The sequence below is a fragment of the Barbus barbus genome, assembly GCF_936440315.1.
Source record: "Barbus barbus genome assembly, chromosome: 4".
Lineage (NCBI taxonomy): Eukaryota > Metazoa > Chordata > Actinopteri > Cypriniformes > Cyprinidae > Barbus > Barbus barbus.
Window position 1 is genome coordinate 26618912 of NC_136732.1, and position 20369 is coordinate 26639280.

Here is a 20369-nt window from a genome sequence, read left to right on the forward strand (position 1 = left end):
TCAGTTTAACTTCTATTGACAATGGTATAAAGAGGCTAGAGATGACTTTTTCATTGTAAAGTCCACCAGCAAAGTGCTCTTTCACTCTCTGCATTCATCACTTTGTATTTACCCAGGAGGAGGATGTTGGGGCAGATGCCAAGAAGTGAAATGTAAAGGGGAAGGTGATTCCTGCCTTGACCTGACTGAATGTAGAGTAAGAGGGAATGTGAACGGATCTAAATGAACTGAGGAAGTGGTCTGTTGGTCATTAGAGGTGGAAGCTAGGTGTGTCTCCTCACCGGCTGCAGTGTAACTGCAATATAAACAGTGTAAGGGAAATATGACTCTCTATTCATACAGCCTTCTTCATAGGAAAAGCGTTGTTGCCACATGCCTGCCATCTGTTTTCAGAATACTTAATCAGAGCAGAAAGAGCTAGATCAGCTGTCTGGGAAGAATTGTACATGGAGATATTTGACTAAAGACGCTGAATAGAACAATTTAGTGAGTGGAGAGTAAAGAGTAATTTCATGCAACTTTAGCACTCATTCATTCCTATATAATAGCTTTACTATCACTGAACGTCAATGTGGGTACCAAGCACTTCTCACTGTACTCCTCCTCTTGCAACACCAGAACATTTTGGATACTTTTGGATCCGAAATGATTGACTTGGTCTCTTGAGACCAGAGTATGGATTTCCAGAAGTCTCTATTTTGTGAATATTGGCCTTGGAAGAGGTTAAATGAGTTTATTTTGCTTTGGCTACAGTAGGTAATTCTAGTGGTGACAACAACCATGCATGTCACTTCTGCAGGCTGATCATACTCTGTGAGATAAAGTGTCACTCTTTTCAGAGCTTTTGCTGGCTCTGAGACACTTGCATGTTATTTCTCATGCTCTTTTTCTAACAAAAATTCTAATCACTAAATGAAAACTTAAAGTGAAGACCTGATTATTTCAGGAGCCTTGTCACCAATCCACTGTTTTTGAATGTTGGTGCTACATCTGCTATATTTTCACACTTAAAACAATAATTTGGTATTCCTCTTGTACCATTGTCCTCTTTTATGCTAAGAAATAAGTCACCTGGCAGTTCTCTCCTAAGTGGTTCCACTGCTGCCAGCATTAAGTCTGAGTATGATTCAGTGTGCTATATAACACTTTTAATTGTCAGGAAATTACTTGTCTTTAACATTTTTCGTTCAATATACTTACCTGTTGATCAAAAATAACCTTAAACCTATACACTTTTTTTCTTTTTTAGTAACGTTCAGGAGGGTGTACTCATTTTGCAACACAGCATTTTATCACTTTGATGATAAAATCTTATTTTGCTGAATAATTTTGACATTCTTCTTTGGTAAATGATCAAGCAGGCTTGACGGAACATTATATCTCCAAAGAACTCTAACATGTCATCATCTAAGTAAAGAGTAATTGCTGGATTTAAGTTTTAGAGGGGGTGTACTCATTTATGCTGTGCACTGTATATCTATTTATATTTATTTGTTTTATTTTAGACATTATTTTATAGAGGGAAAAACATTATAAAATTCTTATATCTGACATTTATTGGTTATTGAACTATTTTAATATCTGTGCATCAATGTTATCATCAAATGACTGTGCTATTATTGCACATCATTTTTCCAAATAACTTGAATAGTTGCTTGTCTGTTCTCTGTGTCATAAAAGACGGATGTCCTCCTCTCTCTCATTACAGTCAAGGTGAGACATAAGCATCTCTTTCTACTCACTGGTTCAGTTTTGTCACCCTGTCAACTGTGAACATGCATTCTAAACATATCAATTACTATTCAGATCAAGTTTCTGTGCTGACGGCTTCCCTGCCGTACCTGTAACGTAAGGTAATGTAACATTGGAGAGTCTCTGGGGCAGAGCGGGTCTTTTGTGAAGCTAGGAATCCAGTGGCTGCGGGTTTGTCGGCTTGACGCCCTGTCAGGGAGGAGAGAAGCCGATAGACTTTCTGAATAACTGTACCGAGCCCTGAGAGCTGCCAGTGGATCAGGTTACTGACTTGAAGAATTTTTAACTGCTTTGTCTGCTGGAAGGACCCACTGATCTATGGGGCTCACTGTGGGGCTGCAGGCTTTAAGATGGGGCTCTTTTGACTTCCGTTTGCATCTTCTGCCTAAAACAAGAAAGTTGTACAAACATCTTTTGTTTAGCCTGAATTTTCTCTGCTACCAGTGTTATCATCTCTACATGAGTGCCTTTTCACTGATTATGGATGTTTCTCACACAAAGGAAGTGCTTCCTGTCTTTTTCATCATGAAGGAGGCTGGTGGAAGTTTCTGTTTTAAATGTCAGGTATTTCTTATCTAGTTCTTGTGAAGTCACATGTGACACAATCTTGTTGTATGGAAGAAAAAATGCTTTTTTTAATTGTAAATAAAAAATAAATAAAATGCTTTTGGTTTAAAATGTATCTATTGAGACCTATAGTTTAGCATCTGTCATAATGGTGCCTTTTAGACCTGGAGTTGATGAGCATTTCTTATTCAGATAATGTGTGGATATTTTTCCAGTGTGTCTGCAGCATGATTGGGTGGAAATCTGATCGTTCTTGTCGCACTTGATTTCGGGTTGCGTTTAACTGAAGCATCTCTGTAATTTACGGAACTTTAAAAACATTGAAGGAATGCATTCAAAATACTTTGTCATGTTTTGCATTTCCTTTCATTTCAACCCCTCAGAAAAGATAAGAAATGTCATTTCTCATTCCAAGTCTGTCAGGGTGACGTGATTTATTCATCAGTGCAACCTTGTTACATATTACTTTCGTAGCTGAACGACAATGCATATGCATTTACACCCTCATTTAAATGTGGTCAAAATCTGTTCCATGTGGTTTACGCGATCCGATCATATTCCAGACGCAATGCGCCTTGGCTTTTGGCGTAATGTAGTGTGATCCCAACCTGATTTTTGAGGGGTCATGAGATTGTTGTACTCTAATGTCATTTAGATGATTTGGAGAGGGGCTCTTTCACATGATGGATGCATTTGAAGAGAGATGAGAACATTTTTGGCCCAATAATACGCCTCAAATAAATGGATATTTATTTAAATCGAGAAGTAAAAATGTGCTAGCTGGCTCCAGGCTGGAGAAGAGTCCCCTGTTTATTATGTCTATTCTCCAGCTGTGTAGAAGCAAATTCTCTCCAAGAGTGTCTATAACAGCTTATAAAATACCCTGCAGTGTAATTCTGTTGAGTGCATATGAGCATTAAAACACAATACCCCATGATATATTATCTTCTCTTCATGTCTGCAGGGTCAGAGGTCATTTCCAGCTACAGCAGCAGTAGCAGCAGTAATAGCATCATGGCAGAGTCTGTCATACCAGAGATGCCCCCAGCCATGTGCCTGGAGAAGCCCAGCGTTGACTTCAGCTATGTGGGCATCGATGCCATCCTGGAGCAGATGAGGAGGAAGGCCATGAAACAGGGCTTTGAACTCAACATCATGGTAGTGGGTGAGTCAACATTTCAAGCATTGATCTCTGAGAAATCAGTCAGATACGTTTCTATTAAATGCTTGCACTATTATGTGGTGCTGGATCAGTAGAGTGTTCTTTTTTCTGATAACCTAGTAGCTTTATTTCAGATATTTTAAAGTCTAAAATTGTATTTTAATCAAATTTTGTGTCATTTTCTCCCCGCATTGGTAATTTCAGTAATAGCCTTGCTATAAAAAATACTCTGTAATTTAGGCATTTGGTGAAAGTTTTTTTTTTTTTTTTTTTTTTTTTTTATATTAAGTGAAAGTGCCATAAATTATAATTGTAGAGAAGCATTTAAATACTTCAACCTTTAATAAAACAATCTTATGGTAATCAAAGCTTCAATTGTCCATAACGCTTCCAACCACACACCTACGCGAGGCAATTACACGCAGGCTTTCATAAGCAGTGCTCAATTAAATGCCACCAGTCAGGCTGTGTTATTTCATGTGTATTTTTATGTTCATTTTTACATGTTAGTGTGTTCCTGTGTGCGCTTGTTCATGTTTTATCTTTAGACTCATGAGGTTGCATATCTGTTGCAGTTTCTGTTTTTAATCTGTTAGATGCATTAGTCTGTTAATGAGTTTAATTACATTCACATCTTCAGAAGATTAAAAATAAAACCTGCTGTAATTAAACTGACATTCATGAACTGACATATTCAGTGATTACATAATCTTTGTAGTGCACTGAATGTGTCATTTAGTGTTAGCTTACAGTACATTCTCAGAAATGGTAATAGTCAGCAATACTTGACATGCCACATACAGTAATTTAGGAGACTGAAATATTTGTAATTTGAAATGATGGTTTGATGTGGTGCATTGATTAATAGTGGTATGACTCTTGTGTTGTTTTTGCAAATAACGCTCGCAGCCAATTTCATTGGTCTACTCACTCACATAGTCACCTGTCAAGAAAATTTCAGACTTCAGGAATTCAGCTAAGAGTTCAGAGTGACAAACAGTAATGCTGTCGGTCAGGATGGGCTACCAATTCTATACTAACTAGGTTAGGGTTTATTATTTGTTTCAGCATTGAGTAGGTAATCAGCACTGTGATTGATACAACCAATGAAATCTTTAGAATTGGCTGCAATTTCCATTTAAATGGTTTTGGGAAAAATATCATGCATATGTGACCCATGCTGGCAAAATGAGTCGGAATGCGCACATCCTCGCCTGTATCCTACTTTTTTCATGTGCATGAATTTGCTGGCTTGCATAAACACTGATTTCAGTGGCCTTCATATAATTTACCTCCGTATAACAGCATGCTGTGTGCCATCTTTCTTATTGTTCTTTTGCACATAGGAGTCAGTTCAGGATCGTGATCAGTTTACACTCGAATCTGAAAAAAAAAAAATGTGAACAGGCAAACATCCAGTTTGATTTTACAGAATTCTGTTGTTTAGATTTTGAAATTAAGTTGCTGAAGTCTTGCAGTTCGCTTGTGAAAAATGGGTTAATAACTTAAGACAAGTGGAGTTTGGAATGAGGAAATAAGAATGTAAAGTAAGGAACAATGTGTGTTTTGAGTAATCTGATAGGGCAAAACGTTTAGGGCATCACATGGTGGTATTTTTCCATTTCAGCATTAGCATCCCAGAGGACGCAGTCCTTGTTTAAACCTTGAATGATTTATGTAGTGTTTACAAGAGGAAATAATTACAAGCTCCATTGAAGACAGCAAAATGAACCTGTACTTGCGCAAGGCTGCAGCTGGTTTCTCACGTGGCTCTTTGGGTCAGTGTGGCCAAACCTGCTGTTGACTTAACCCAGTCAGAGCTTAGAGAACCAACCCTCACCCGTTCCCAGCTACAGCCCGTTTGTTCTGACTCCATTCAACAAGTGTCAGTAAGTTGAAAAGTGTTGCCTTTGTAGGCAGTATACAGGGAAAGGAAGGCAGCAAGGCACATCTGAATCCAATGTCAATTGTGGGATTGGATGACAGGGTGTTTAGAGAGAGAGAATTAGCAGCCCTGCTTCTTGCCGAAAGGAGCAGGCCCTCATTACTACAGTGTGATGAGACCAAGGCTGACGGATTTGAGCTAGCGAGGTTGAAGAAAACCACAGTTAAACACAAGCTTCTGTTAGCAAGAGCCAATGAAATGATAGTTTCATTCAACCCTCAGGACAGCTCGAGTGGAAGCATTACTCGTGATCTGTGAATGAAGAAGGCCATTTAAACAGTATTCAACATCCTTGGAGGTTTTTGTGTTTTGATGTTTTACATTGATTTATTTAGTCTTTTGGCAGTGATCAAATAAATAATGTAACTATTTATTTAAAAATAAAAATGCATTTTACCTTTGCTCTAGCTTGTGTACAAAAATACATTCTAATTTAAACTTTTACTAGTATATTTTTAATATATAAGTATATTTTTACTAATGAATATTATTGGTTCAATTGTAAGTCTTGTTATATAAAACCATCTTCTGTGTAATGTAAATTTACATTGTTTTATGTCTAAGTGAAATTCCACAAATTTGTTAAGATTGATTTGCATTTATTAAAAACAAAAAATATATGCGTAAGTATTCACGCCCTTTTAGTCAATATAGGCATCCAACCATAAATTCTCAATTGGATTGAGATCTAGACTCTGACTTTAATGTATTTTAATGGCTCATTAATGTTGTTTGTAAGCCATTATTATGTACTATAGCTTTGTGTTAATGTGCAGGCATCATCTTTCATCCCCACAGAATGATGTCGCCAGCGCTGCTCTTCACAGTGGGGACGGTGTGTTTGTGATGATGGACAGCGTTTGGCTTGTTTAGTCTGACAGCCAAAAAATGGCTCAATTTTGGTCTCATGAAACCGTAGAAGCATCTTCCAGCTGGCTGCAGAGTCTCCCACATGCCTTCTGGCACTCTGTAGCTGAGATGCCATGTGACATTTTTGAACAGTGGCTTTCTCTTTGCCACTCTCCCATAAAGCTGTCTCAGCCACTGAAGCTGAGCTCTTTTCAGAGTCTCATTAGTCTCAGTTTTTGGAGAAGATTTGCAGCTCTGCCATGCTCTTTCTGTTCCTTAATGATTGATTTACTCATATACTCAAAGGGATATTTAATTGAGTTTGCCAAATGTAATTATTTTTGTAATTATTTTAGATATTTTTGTATAGATACGTTTTAACTTTGACATTAAAGATCAGTAATTCGGCAAATGCTAGTGCCATTTTGAAACGCCTGAAGTGAATATTCTTTTATCTGTTTCTCAGTCTGTGCTCTCATGCATTCATCTTAGGGTTGGAATAGTGCACTACATGACTTTTAAAAATTTGAGAAAATTTTAAAACACTGGCCATCATACACTTTCCTACTGTAACAAAAATGTGGGCATCATACACTAAACGATCAAGAATCACAGACTCCCAGACTTTGAAGTTGTTCTTAACACATCAAACTAAAGCAGAAACGCACCTTGTTGCTGTGAGACAAATTAACAATGAAAACAATGTGTTATAAAATTGGCTAAAAAATATCAAACATGTATGTTTTCCTCCAACAAAGTCTGAAGTTCAAAAACAATCAGTCTGTTCCCATCATACATTGTGATTTCTATGAAATTGTCAATTCTGACTGACAAAAATCTGTAGATTGGCTCTGATTTTTCATCTGGGCAGAATTACTGTAGTGTATTCCAGCCTTATGTTGCTATAATTGTTGTACATGTGTACAGGTCAGAGTGGTTTGGGGAAGTCCACACTGATGAACACGCTCTTCAAGTCTAAGGTGAGCCGTAAGTCTTTCCTGGGCACAGCTGAGGAAAAGATTCCCAAAACCATCGAGATCAAGTCCATCAGTCATGGTAAAGCTGCACAGCTAGATCCATTTTCTGTCATTTTTGATTAATGTGTCATTTATACATTCATGCATGGCCATCACCCGTACTGATCTTAAGTTAAAAGAGACTAAAATTCACTAGAATTTAATAAAATCTTAATTTCATCAAGCTTAAGTGCACGTGCTTTATTGTGTGTGTGTGTGTGTGTGTGTGTGTGTGTGTGTTAATATTGTTGGTCATCTTTTACACAGATATCGAGGAGAAAGGAGTTCGAATGAAGCTGACGGTCATAGACACACCGGGGTTTGGTGACCAGATCAGCAACGAGAATTGGTAAAGTAGCCCCCAGTTTTGATATTGACTAAAATGCGCTTAGTTCACTCAGGTCCTCTTCTGTGAAATATAAATGACATTCTAAATCAGTTCTGTCAGTGTTGGCTGGTATAGTTGTTCTGGGCACGCTCTGCGCCGTCTGTGAAGCAATGCTTGGAGAACAACAATCAAACTCGCCAAAATAAACCCGCATGCCAACATCCCCAACCATCAAAGTGATCCTGATCAACACTTCATTGATTGGAAAATCCTGAGAGATCAATATAGCGTTAAACACTCTTAGTCTAAAGATATTTTGAGGATTACATTTCTCTCTCATTCTATCTTCTTTCAACAGTTGGCAGCCCATAATGAAGTTCATCAATGACCAGTATGAACAGTACTTGCAGGAAGAGATCAATATTGACAGGAAGAAGAGGATCCCAGACTCACGGGTGCACTGCTGCATATACTTCATACCACCCACAGGACACTGGTTAGTAAATGTACTTTAGAAGTGACTTGAAACAGATTCTTATTTACCTAAACATCCATGTGAACATAAGTGCACTTTGGATCACTCTAAAGGACTTGTGCTGCATATACCTAATATCTAGTAACTAATATCAGCTCTGTCAGCATGAAAGTGTTGTACATTTCCTGCCTAACGATTATGTACAATAAAAGGGGAAAACTAGGAATGTGTCAGTGCATGTAGAATAAGGGCGATGTTCAGTGTATAGAACTTGTATAGTTCTACACAGTGTGTAGAACTATACAAGGTGTCTTGATTTCTCATTTTTGCACATTCAATTTACACTTGAACACGCTAACTGTGACCAGATATAAATACCACCTAAGACTTGTTCTCATGACCTTTTTTAGAAAAAGGAACTGGCTGGACATTTTTTATTTTAATAATTTTAGATTTAAAACCTGACCTGCTTGTAAAATTGGTGTTGAGTAGAGTCACCACACTTATTTTAACAAGGCCTTGTATAACACATTACTGCTTGACCTTGGCTGGAAGGGCAGGCTTTTAACAATTTGACTCTTACAGAAACATTTAACAAGCCAAAAAGCATTTTTTCCATCTTCATTTCAGTATGTAGTTCTTTGGGATTTTAAAACATTTTATAGATCGAAATGCGCTTTGCCCTCCTGAGCAGCTACTGTTTACATCAGGGATTTGTCTTCACTGTTTACCATTAGCACATTTCCTTGTTACATCTAATAATATCTTAGTGCCAGATTAGGTGGGTGGTCTGTGCTGTTGTTTCTCTCTGATGGAGAATCTTTGTGTATGCTTGTTTTTATAGCTGCTGTTGGCCAGCATGATTTTCCAGGCTTTCTGCATTCATCTTCACATACTGCAGGATAGTTTTTAGTGGCCTTTACAATAAAATGTGTATATGCACATGTACACATGCTCAGTTATCCTGACAGAGGCAAGACACGCATTAGCCAAGATGCTTTCTGTCTGTCTAACATCTGATAGCAGAGTAAATATTAAGAGACTTCTGGACTAAGAAGTGTAAAGCAGACCACCTAAATAGAGTTTATACCACAAAATCGGCCTTCTCCGGGCTTAATTTGTGTCAGCAGAAATACAGTGTAGTATATGACCTGTACATAAGATTAATAAAAGCATGAATATATGAATTGAATATTATATATATACACACTAGAGGTCTCTAATGCTCACTAGGGCTGTGTTTATTTGTTGAAAAATACAATAAAACAGTAATATTATGAAATATTATTACAATTCTAAATAACTGTTTTCTATTTGAATAGTTTTTGCTGCTCAAGAAACATGAATCTTAAAACAATTGTTCTGCTTAATATTTGTATGGACACTTTGATGCATTGTTTTAGGATTTTATTTTTTTTATTTTTTTATTTTTTTGATGAACAGAAATTTCAACAATTTATTTGAAATAGAAATATTTAGATATTTTGTATATTTTGTAATAAATACCTTTACTGTCACTTCTGATCAATTTGAGATGTCAGTGTATGAGACATTACACCATCCATCTCTCCAACCTATTTTGAAAAAGATCTAAGGACCCTGAGCACACATGCCAACCACACACCCATGGATTCGGTGTCTTGATGGTCCAGAGTGTGTGGTGCAGGTCTTTCTGTGGGCCGCTGTGGATGACTGACTGTTTCATGTCCATCCAGCTCTGCAGACATCACTGCTCAGCAGCTGCATTCTGACTTTGAACAGCTCTGTTAGTTAGAGTCAAACAGTCAGCCACAGAGACTACAGACTGGGTCTGCTGCAGTCACGCCGGCAGGACATTTGTTCAGTTCTAAAAATCTGCCTTTTCCTTTTCACTTTTTTTTCCATTTCACTTTCAAAGGTCTCCTTACACCTCTGTAAAAGCATTGCGTGAATAATCTTTCCATGCCCAAGCATCTTTAGAGTGTCTGTGTGTGTCACATCTCAAGGCAAGTGTATTTTTGGTGGTTTTCGCCCTCTGGTGGTAGTAACAGGTTTCACAACTGTGCTTTTAAGAAGTGCACTCCATCACATCTCTTTCTCCTTTGTAATTTTCCTCAGTCTTAGGCCTTTGGATGTGGAGTTCATGAGACGTCTTAGTAAGGTGGTGAACATCGTTCCTGTCATCGCTAAGGCTGACACCCTGACTCTGGAGGAGAGGGACTTCTTCAAAAAGAAGGTTAGCTAAAGTTTGACTTACAAATGAACAATTGTTGTTGCTTTCTTCTTTACAGAGTTCAAGTTCATGTGCTGTTTTTTTTTTTTTTTTGACAAAATGTTGTAGATACTGTAGAATAAGAAGTTAATTTTACTGACTGCCATGTTGTGTTGCTGGTCTTTGTTAGATGGCTCAGTGACATGACTTTATTGTCATGATTTATTCATTTATTTTAAAAAGACATTTAAAAATTCCATTCATACAAAAGTGACTGATTTGCTAAATCTTTTTGTAGTCAAAAATGTCAGAATGGTACAACTGTCCCAATATCACAAATCGAAAGAAAAAATGAACCGAATGAAATTCTTAAAAAGAAATCCTTAAGTAGTTTGACAATCTTTTCTTCTTTATATGAATATCCTTTTAGCATGTTATTATTTCTCAAAAATGAAAAGCTTCAACAGAACCGCTTCACTGCATATTAATCTTTGAAAAACGCTTTCAAATCAAATAGAAGTGGTGCAGAGTATATTTAAATAACATTTTTATGATAAGACAAAGTTAGTTCAGGTTTTAAAATGTCACGTCATGATTTGGTTGGTATGTTGGCCACACTACATTTTTCTTTATTGAATATAGGGAAAATAAATAAATATTTGCATATATTTTATTAATACTTTGTCGAAAATAATGAAATAAGGATTGTACACTCGCATGTATTCAAGGTGTAAGGAAAATATTTTAATAGTACATTACACGCGACTTTTTGAGTCATTAAACTGACATTTTCTTTGTTTTTCAAAACTCTGTTTCGGTGTGCATTTCTAAAAACTTGCCACATATATTTTTAAAAGATTACCCTTGTGAAAAAATAGTATACTTATGTACAAACAGTGCTGAAGTTCAACTAAAGTTGTATTAAATATACTTGTTTGTGCTAAAGTGGAACTATTCCAAGTATACTTAAGTACACTTTAAATATCTACTCTTTCATTTTTAAAATGCAGAATTCATTCAACATAAACTTCAAATGTATTTTGGTGACGTTACGATTGCATTTCAATTACACTGAAAGAGTGTTGAACATTAATATTATACTAATAACAAACTGAGGTCATACTATCACTTACTTTTAGTGATTTTAAAATGCATTGCAATGGCATTCCAAGTAACCGTGAAGTGTGCTAATGGCACAATTATTGTGTGCTTCTAATGCAATAAATTAACTTTTATAAATAATGGCACAGCTTAAGAAATTGCCTTTTACTAACACTCCCAGCATACCTGCCAACTCAGTTATCCAGAGAACATCAGTGGAACATTGGACACAGACATTTGAACATTAGCTGAAGGAAACACTGCAGACTGGATTCGAACCTGTGTCACTGCCACACACAAGTACTCACTTTACCAGATGCGCCACCAAAGCAGACATGAACTGTGATAAACTACGGTTACTTTGTAGTCTTTCTATAGGCTATTGTTACAAATACTACTATAAGTAAACAGTTTTTTTCCATTAATGACAGCACAAATTATATGAAAAGTCTTAATATAGGTGCAGGAAGCGGTACGTGGAAATAAACGTGCCTGTAAAACACGAAAGTGCGTTAAACTAGAAGCCGTTAGTCAGCGGACACAATATTAAATTTCATCTGCAGAATGTTTTGCTTCCCTTTTACCCGACATGATTTGTCATTAACGCAGCAGGAAACAATTGGATAAACAGGCATAACATTAGTTTTATTCTTGCACATGCACTAAAACACAGACAGTTCCATTAGTTGGAGGAAGAATGTGAACGTGCAGAATTGCTTATGTTTCAGTGCATGTGGAAGGAATAAAACCATCCGTAACATCTCTGCCCATTGTCACGGCACGCTTCAACTCTCAATGCACTGCACAAATATTAATGTAAAATGCAATGAAATGTTTTGGCGGTTTGACGGTCTCGCAGTACGCTGCAGATTTATATGTGACGTATGAATTGAAATTATTTTAATACATTTTGTTACTTTTCATGTAGTTAACGTCTCTGAATTTATTTGACATTTTAACTTTTTGTGTAGTTTTGAGGGCTGGTCAGGATTATTTTAATAATTTGTTTAATAAGTCATAATATTTTGACAGCCCAAAGAGCTGCAGTCCACATTTCCAAGTGCAACATTGTCGTTGTCCGTATAGGACATTAAAGAACCATTGATGGAAAAAAGTGTGTTGGTACAGGTGTATTGGAGTGTATTTGGAAAATACTAAAGTAATAAACCTTCTGATTAAGTTCGTGAATTTCTTTCACCATTTCAAATCCATGACTATATGTTGTTTACGTATCTTTACTTTTGTAAGTACTTTCTATATGTGACCATGGACCACAAAACCAGTCATAAGGGTCAATGTTTTTAAATAAGCTTTCCGTTGATGTATGGTTTGTTAGGATGGGACAATATTTTGCCGAGATACAACTATTTAAAAATCTGGAATCTGAGGGTGCAAAAAAATCCAAATATTGAGAAAATCGCCTTCAAATTTGTCCAAATTAAGTCCTTAGCAATGCATATTACTATTCAAAATGAAGTTTTATATATATATTATTATTTTTATTTTTTTTCACGGTAGGAAATTTACAAAATATCTTCATGGAACATGATCTTTACTTATTATCCTAATGATTTTTGGCATATAAGAAAAATTAATAATTTTAACCCATGCAATGTATTTTTTTCTATTGCTACAAATATACCCATGCTACTTATGACTGGTTTTGTGCTCCAGGGTCACATATGTATGTAAAGCTGCTTTGCAACCATGCAAAATTATGCAAAAAATTGAGTTCACTATTTGAAGTGTGGTTTAATTATTGAAAAGGTAAAGTTAATAACTATACAAAGTACTGCATCATTATGAATTATTATTATAATTATTTGCAACTCAAAACATCTATTTTTATCTAAACCATTTTTATACTCAAGTAGAACTGAAATACAGTGTATTGTATTGCACATTTAATCATAACCGGCCAACGGAGGATTCAACTAAAATAAATTACTGAAGTATTACTTCAATATTTAACAAATTAAATTGTTTTATTTGCAAATCCCCCATTGTTACATTTGTGCTGTAGGCAAAAGTTGTGTTTGGAAACTCTGCCCTTACAGTAGCAGGAACATACTGGATGTTTCAATTCATACCTCACATTTTCTTTGACTTGCCCAAAAAGAGTGCCAAATCTGAAACACAGATTCCCAATAGTGTGCACTCTACCGAGTTCAGATGTTTAGCTAAAGTACAGCAAAACCGGTTGTTGGTGAATTTCAGAGCTCATGAAAGTATAAGGTGAGGAGAGACTGACTTATCAAGCTCCTTTCACTGAACATACTGTAGCCTATATTAAGGCCGATGTTAAAATCACATTATTAAAATACTTAAGACACTTTTAAGGGGTGAAGGAACAAACAAATATCACTACACAGAATGTGATATTGTCTCTTGTGCCATAGTCTTAGGTGAGACCTCATACAGCGGCCTTGTTTACTTAAATTATATGACAACAGTCAGTGTATATGGGTATGTGTGTGAAAATCACTTAAGTTTCAAACATATTGTAGATGGAATTAACAACCTAGCCAGTGTACTTTCTTAAAGATGAATAAATATATACACACAAATATACACACAAATATATATATATATATTTCATCCTTCCCCAAATGCATTTATAGTATTTTACAAATGAATTTGTAGTACACTAAGTTTGTGCCTGATGAAAGCATGAAATAAGTAAGGAATAATTGACGACCAATTATTTGATGACACTTTGCGTCGTGGCCGCATCAACACCTCGGGTGTGCATTATTTTTCTAATAATTCAATGGCCCGGAGTCAATTATTCCTTACTTAGAATGTATTTTCAGTTAGTATAGACATGTCAATCTATATTTAGTATACTTATCATGAAATAAATATATTTTAAATGCAATGAAGTATATTTATTTTTCAGGGTATTCATTTCCTTTATCGTGGACACTCATATTTTATTTTTGTGCCAGGCATGTTGTATGAGATAGACTCAGATGAAATACAATGTGGATCTTTGTGCGGCAAGCCCCGGTGGAATAATGTGAATACTACAAACCGGTGCATTGATGTGTGGAAGAACTAGTACATGCTGTCATGCTGTTATTCTAGCTGTAGCTGGCAAACTGAGTCTCTTTCTTCTCTAAGAGATTTCCAAGACTGCAGATGGTGGTGTCTCTACAGCTTCAACAGAAACACTACTGCCCTGTCTAAGCACTAATGCAGTTTTATTTACGATATGATGGTGTATTACTTAAGACTACTTAAGGGCATGGCTAAAAAAAACAAGGACCTTGAATGTCTCAAACTTATTCTTTGCTTTTGATTATTCTGAAACAATGCCGCAGTGGACTTGTTTATGCCGTTGTAGAGCACTGGTATGAGTCCAAGACACATGGCATGATGAAGTGTAGGTAAGCAACATCTGTTCTGGGGTTGTTAGTTGCGTTTCACATAGCAGTAAGAAAGTACTCGCCAACCTCAACGGCTCCTTGTGCTGGCGTGCCTCTTACAGCAGGAACACATGCTGTTTGGAGCACAGACATAGATCTTTCTCAGTTTTGGAAAAAGCTCCTGACAGATTCCAAAAGCATTTCTTCTCTAACCAGTTAGGGACAAAAAATATGGGTATTTTTTTTATTTTTCAGGAAAAGTATTACATTGATGTCACTTCCAGTATTGCACAGAGTTGATGCATTCATAATAAATTTGTTTATGTTGCTATTTGAAATGTCCTTGATGAATGGTTCAAATGAAGTGTTTCTAAAGAGAACATGATTTTTAATTATTTATCCATAATATATACATAGGTTACTTTGCTCCTGAAGGACTGTCATTTTTTTTTATAGATCAGGGAAGAGCTTCGGGCCAATGGCATTGACGTCTATCCACAAAAAGAGTTCGATGAGGATGCAGAGGACAGAACAATCAATGAGAAAATAAGAGTGAGTTTGCAGTACATTCAGAAAAACACCCGTAGTTCATTAAAGAACATGCTGATATTATCGGTTTCTTTCCTCTGTCCATTAGGAGATGATTCCTTTTGCAGTAGTAGGAAGTGACCAGGAGTACCAGGTCAATGGGAGAAGGCTATTGGGAAGGAAAACAAAATGGGGAACCATTGAAGGTATTGTGACTCTTTGCTCTCTAAACCTCTTTAGAGAAGAGAGAGAGAAAGTGATTAGCAGACTATGCAGACAGCAACTTTCCAGAAGCACATCAAGGGAGCTCATTAACCGCAGATGCACGGCTATGAGTCAAACATCAGAAAGCCTTATCCTCGGTAAATGAGGACCCACTCAGAAGACCATTATGAGTGCGTCATATTGCCTGTGAGTCAGCGTACTGCTGGACAGTTAAATGCCTTTATCACCGAGCCTCGTTGATGGGGACTTCACCATTTCCCCAGTTCCTCAAGTAATTAATTACATATAATAATATTCCTTATTACCTCAGGATTCTTTGATGAATAGAAAGATGAAAAAGCATTTATTTGGAATAGAAATCTTTTGTAACATTATAAATATCATGTCGAATTTTAGATTATAGTATTGTTAAAATGATGTATTATGTTATATAATTTATACAGACTAAAGTCTTAGTTATTTTCTGTTATAATCAACATTATGCCACTGAAGCTGTCAGAAGCTTGCTACTTGTTGACTTGCCATTGTAGAGTAAAATACAACCTTGTTTGAATAGTAACTATCTGGGCGGTTGATGTACTTAGCAGCTCACATAGTAAAAACTCTTTCATTTTTGGTGAGAGGTTTTGAGAATCAAATGACTCTGTAATTATCCTGTAATCTTTCTGAAGAGCTTGACTCCTCTTATCAAAGTCTCTCTTTGAAAACCTTTCATTTCCTGTACTGGATGTCTACTCCGTGGAGACTTTCTTGTTCTATTTCATGTAGTTTGATGTGATCTATAATTCATAAACATTTTTTCACATCCCTGCAGCTGTGGATTTGTCACAGCGAATTTGTCAGGCTCTCAGGGTTATCTTTCTGGAAAGCTTCGGTTTAAATTGAATTACTAGAGATTGAGGTGATTGTGTCTCATCTCTGTCCACCTCCCCCTGAGTATACCTGCAACAACTCCACCTAGTGAACAAGCGGTTATTGCTTTATGCTGCTCCAAATGGCTAGAGAGGAAGAACTGAATTGATCTGTTTATTGCTCTTTGTCTTCTGTTTGTAACTCATTTTTCTGCTTTGTTTTGGTGTCTATAGTTGAGAATATTGCCCACTGTGAGTTTGCCTACCTGCGGGACCTCCTCATAAGGTCAGTCTGTGTCTGTGGTTAACAAACAGTATTACAAGTATACACTTGTGACAAAAAAAAAAAAGTGGTGTTAATTGCTAACTGCAAATTTTTTCTTTGCAATGTGTCAAATTAGTTTTATTAAAAGTAGATTTTAAATGGTTTAATAATCATGCTTCAAAGATGTACACTACTTTTTTGTCGACTAACATACTAAAAGCACATGTACTTGATTTATAATTTTAACTGAAGTGTTATTTGACATTTAAATTTAGTATATTTTTGATGTACTAAATTGCAACTTCATTATAAATGTTTTATTACAAATATATTTAAATATGTGATATACAGGTTTCAATAGAAATGACATTAAATTATATTTTAGTTTAAATCCTAATCAGGATATTCAACAGTACACTTTAACCATATTTCAAAGACATTAGAAATAATTATGAATTTGCATATACTGTAAAGGTTATTTTGTCCAAATGAAGTCCCAGTTAAGATGGTCAAAAGGGCACTCTAAAGTTCAGCTAAATGCATTTACTATAAATTTAAACTATAATACATTTAATTGAAATTAACATGGATTTAAGTGTCAGAAAACATTACTGTATATTGTTTGAAAGTATATTATTTCCGTAACTACTCTTTTTAAAAGTATGCTAAAGTGTACTTCTTTTTCACAAGTGAACAGCTATGTCACTAAATTCTAGATGATTTATCCAAGAATGTAATTCTGTCATCATTTGCTATTTTCTTGTCACCCTTGTTTTATCCATACAGTGAAAGTCAAAATCTTATTCAAGTAAATGATGATTGTCTTTTTTGGGCGAACTGTCACTTTAATTCTAAGTGAATGTGTTAGTGACATCTGCATTATTCATTGTCCATCATGCTGAGCTTGTTTTTGGCATTCTAACGTGTGATTGGCTCATGTCCTGCAGAACCCACATGCAGAACATTAAAGACATCACCAGCAGCATCCACTACGAGATGTACCGCGTCCGTCGGCTCAACGAGAACAACACCCAGGCCAACGGCGTCGGCGAGCACCACCCGGCCTGCCACGAAATCTAGCTCCCCATCCAAACAACCCCTCCACCCCCATTCCTCACTCCTCTCCAATCCCCAACCCTCCATCTGTCCCGACCCCTTCCATCAGCCATGGACTGAGGTGAAGAGGTCCATCTAGAGAAGCACATAATGACTTTACCTCCCAGAAACTCCAGCACAGTGCCCTTAAACCCTCACGCCCGCTGCATGGGCACTGGAGGGCCGAAGAGGTCAGAAATACAACTGCTAAAGAGCTTCTCCATATACTGCATGCGTTTGACTCGCTCTGTTGATTCTCCAGGTCTGTGTGCAGAGGTTGATTATGAGGCAGGTTTCTGATTGGTCAAGCTGTGCGAAAAGCTCTTCACATGCATCACTCTTCCTTTTGATTTTTTACAGGAGATTGCTCAGAAGGCTCCTTTTTATGTGATTTGTTGAATGCTCTCTTAATATTTATACTTAATTTTGAGTGAGACAGATAAGAAACAAGGGTGAGTCATCTTCTGAAACCAGAGCTGATGTGGCAGCACCATTATAAAACTACAGGTGATCTGATGTCTTTCCCTACAAAATTAATACTGGTTGCCTACAGCATTGTGGAGAACCTGGTGTGCCATTGTTCCTGCTATTTGTTTTATCACATCTGTGCAAATAATTACAGGAAAACTGACTCATTGGATCCCTGGTACAATATAAAAACAGTAATGATTGAAATTACAGCTTTGGGATTTGTGTTGGAAAGATTATGCAAACTGAATAGTATTTATGTCGATTAAATGGGATTGTTATGTACTTTACATAAACGATCTTATTTATTGCAGAATGTGACCTGAACTGGAAGGAGAATCGCAGTGGGTTCAATAGGCTTTTAATGAATCATTTAATTTTGCGTATAAACCCGGTACACAGTTTTTATCAGGCAGTATTCAGTGCCGTTTATCTTAAACCTTCCAGGCAGTTTAAGTGTCTTGTTTTGTCTTAGCCTCGAGGAAAAGGCCTACAGGAGAGGGAACTTAAAGTGCCTTGAAGCTGCCTGCCACATCTGATGAGGAGCCACTTTTAAGAATGGTCAGATTCCTCAGTCTTTGTTCTTGTCTGCAAGCCCCTTTATATATGCTCGTCATTGGGAAAATATCTTTGTTTTGTCCTGTGCTGTATATTCATAGTGATTTAAATTTTTGTATTGGTATTCAGAGTAACACAAATAACTTTGATATCCTGTTATTTTAAAGAAATAAAGATTTAAATGGTAAATAATTACTTTGACTTTTTTTTTTATAAATGATTAATTGACTCCTAAATGTGTCTAGACTTTGTAATTGCACACATTTTGTGGTAATGGGAAACATTTAATAATGAGTCCTGTTTTCCACTCCATGATTCATGACTGTTTTTGTGCAACTTTTTCCATCTAGGTGTTAAATTAAATTGTCATTCATGTTAAATAAACTGCTTTTATTAAAGGCATTTAATTTTGACAATCATTTGACATTTGCTCTTCTAGAAGTATGTGAAAATTGCTTATTTTCTAATTCTATTAACAAGGATATTGTGTATTACAGTAAATACATCGGAGATACTAATACATTATTTGTATCTGTATGAGTACTGATCATATATATTGCAATGCTCTTTATACCATGATGATGATATTTAAATAGCTGTTTCATACATACTTTTTTTTTTTGAAGATTGTAAGATTTACACAACCTCAGACACTTTTATCTTCTGAAACGAACAATACACACAGTGCATTAATATACAGACATCTGTTTCCACATCCCACTGAGAAAAAAAATGTGGGAAAACGCATCTCACATATGCATCAGTTCCTTTCCACCCCCTTGCTTCCCCTCACCCATCCTCCCTCCACTTGGTTCACTCAGAATGGTCAATACATGAATGCAAGTAATATTTACAGTCATGTTTGGTATGATTTGAATTGTCTCAGGGCGAGTGGGACAATGGTCTCAATCTTACAAAAGTAGACTAAAAGATAATGCATATCTTAATAGTTAAGAGAGAGTTTGATTACTGTAAAGGGTGTGGCATTCAATGCAAATTACCATCTGTCCCAAATGGTGTTAATTCGGCTTGATCAATACAAATTCAAACTGTTAGTTCCGGTCTCCATTTCGGGGGATGTTTTGTCTTGGGCTGAGTACTTGAGGAAATCTTGCAAGAAGATTCTGCAGCCAGAATGTGTCCGCATACTTCATACTATGTATTTTTCTAAATGTCAGGTATGCATCTTACTCTTAGATTCATCTTTGAGAATTTGATGTCTTGTATTGATTTAATATCTTTGAATTGGCTATGTAATTGGATAGACTAATACATTACCTGACTGATAATAAATTGTTACATCTGATTTTATTCTGACTTTTTCTGAGGTTATTGACTCTAGTTAATTGTTAAGTCTACAACACTCAGGTTAGTCTCTGCGCTCAGGTTAGTAACGGACTAAAATTATGTTTTAGAGCTCCGACTAACACATTGCCATTAATTACGTATACTTAGACCATAGAGGCTATTGGGGTTTTCCGTTTAGAGCAACAGTGTGTTGTTGACCAACCTAAATTTGGGTCACCCTCAACCTCTGGTTGTTGCAATATTATTCTAACTAAGTGTAGGTGAGACGTCACGGCATGATTATATAAAGTTACATTAGAGGAAGTTAAGTTGGTCAA

At 36.3% G+C, this 20369-nt stretch overlaps 1 protein-coding gene across 6 annotated transcripts in view; it reads left to right on the forward strand.

Annotated features, from left to right (window-relative positions):
* Positions 1–20054, forward strand: part of LOC306865040 (septin-9-like) — a 94589-nt gene extending 74535 nt beyond the window's left edge. For all 6 annotated transcript variants that reach the window (XM_079409384.1, XM_079409380.1, XM_079409383.1 and 3 more), the window contains 9 exons: positions 3284–3484; positions 7203–7331; positions 7559–7640; positions 7978–8115; positions 10192–10309; positions 15211–15306; positions 15392–15488; positions 16593–16644; positions 17571–20054. In XM_079409384.1, coding sequence (XP_079265510.1) covers positions 3284–3484; positions 7203–7331; positions 7559–7640; positions 7978–8115; positions 10192–10309; positions 15211–15306; positions 15392–15488; positions 16593–16644; positions 17571–17703 — 1046 coding nt within the window. In that variant the 3' untranslated portion in view covers positions 17704–20054. The remainder of the gene's footprint in view (positions 1–3283; positions 3485–7202; positions 7332–7558; positions 7641–7977; positions 8116–10191; positions 10310–15210; positions 15307–15391; positions 15489–16592; positions 16645–17570) is intronic.
* The last annotated feature ends 315 nt before the right edge of the window (positions 20055–20369 follow it).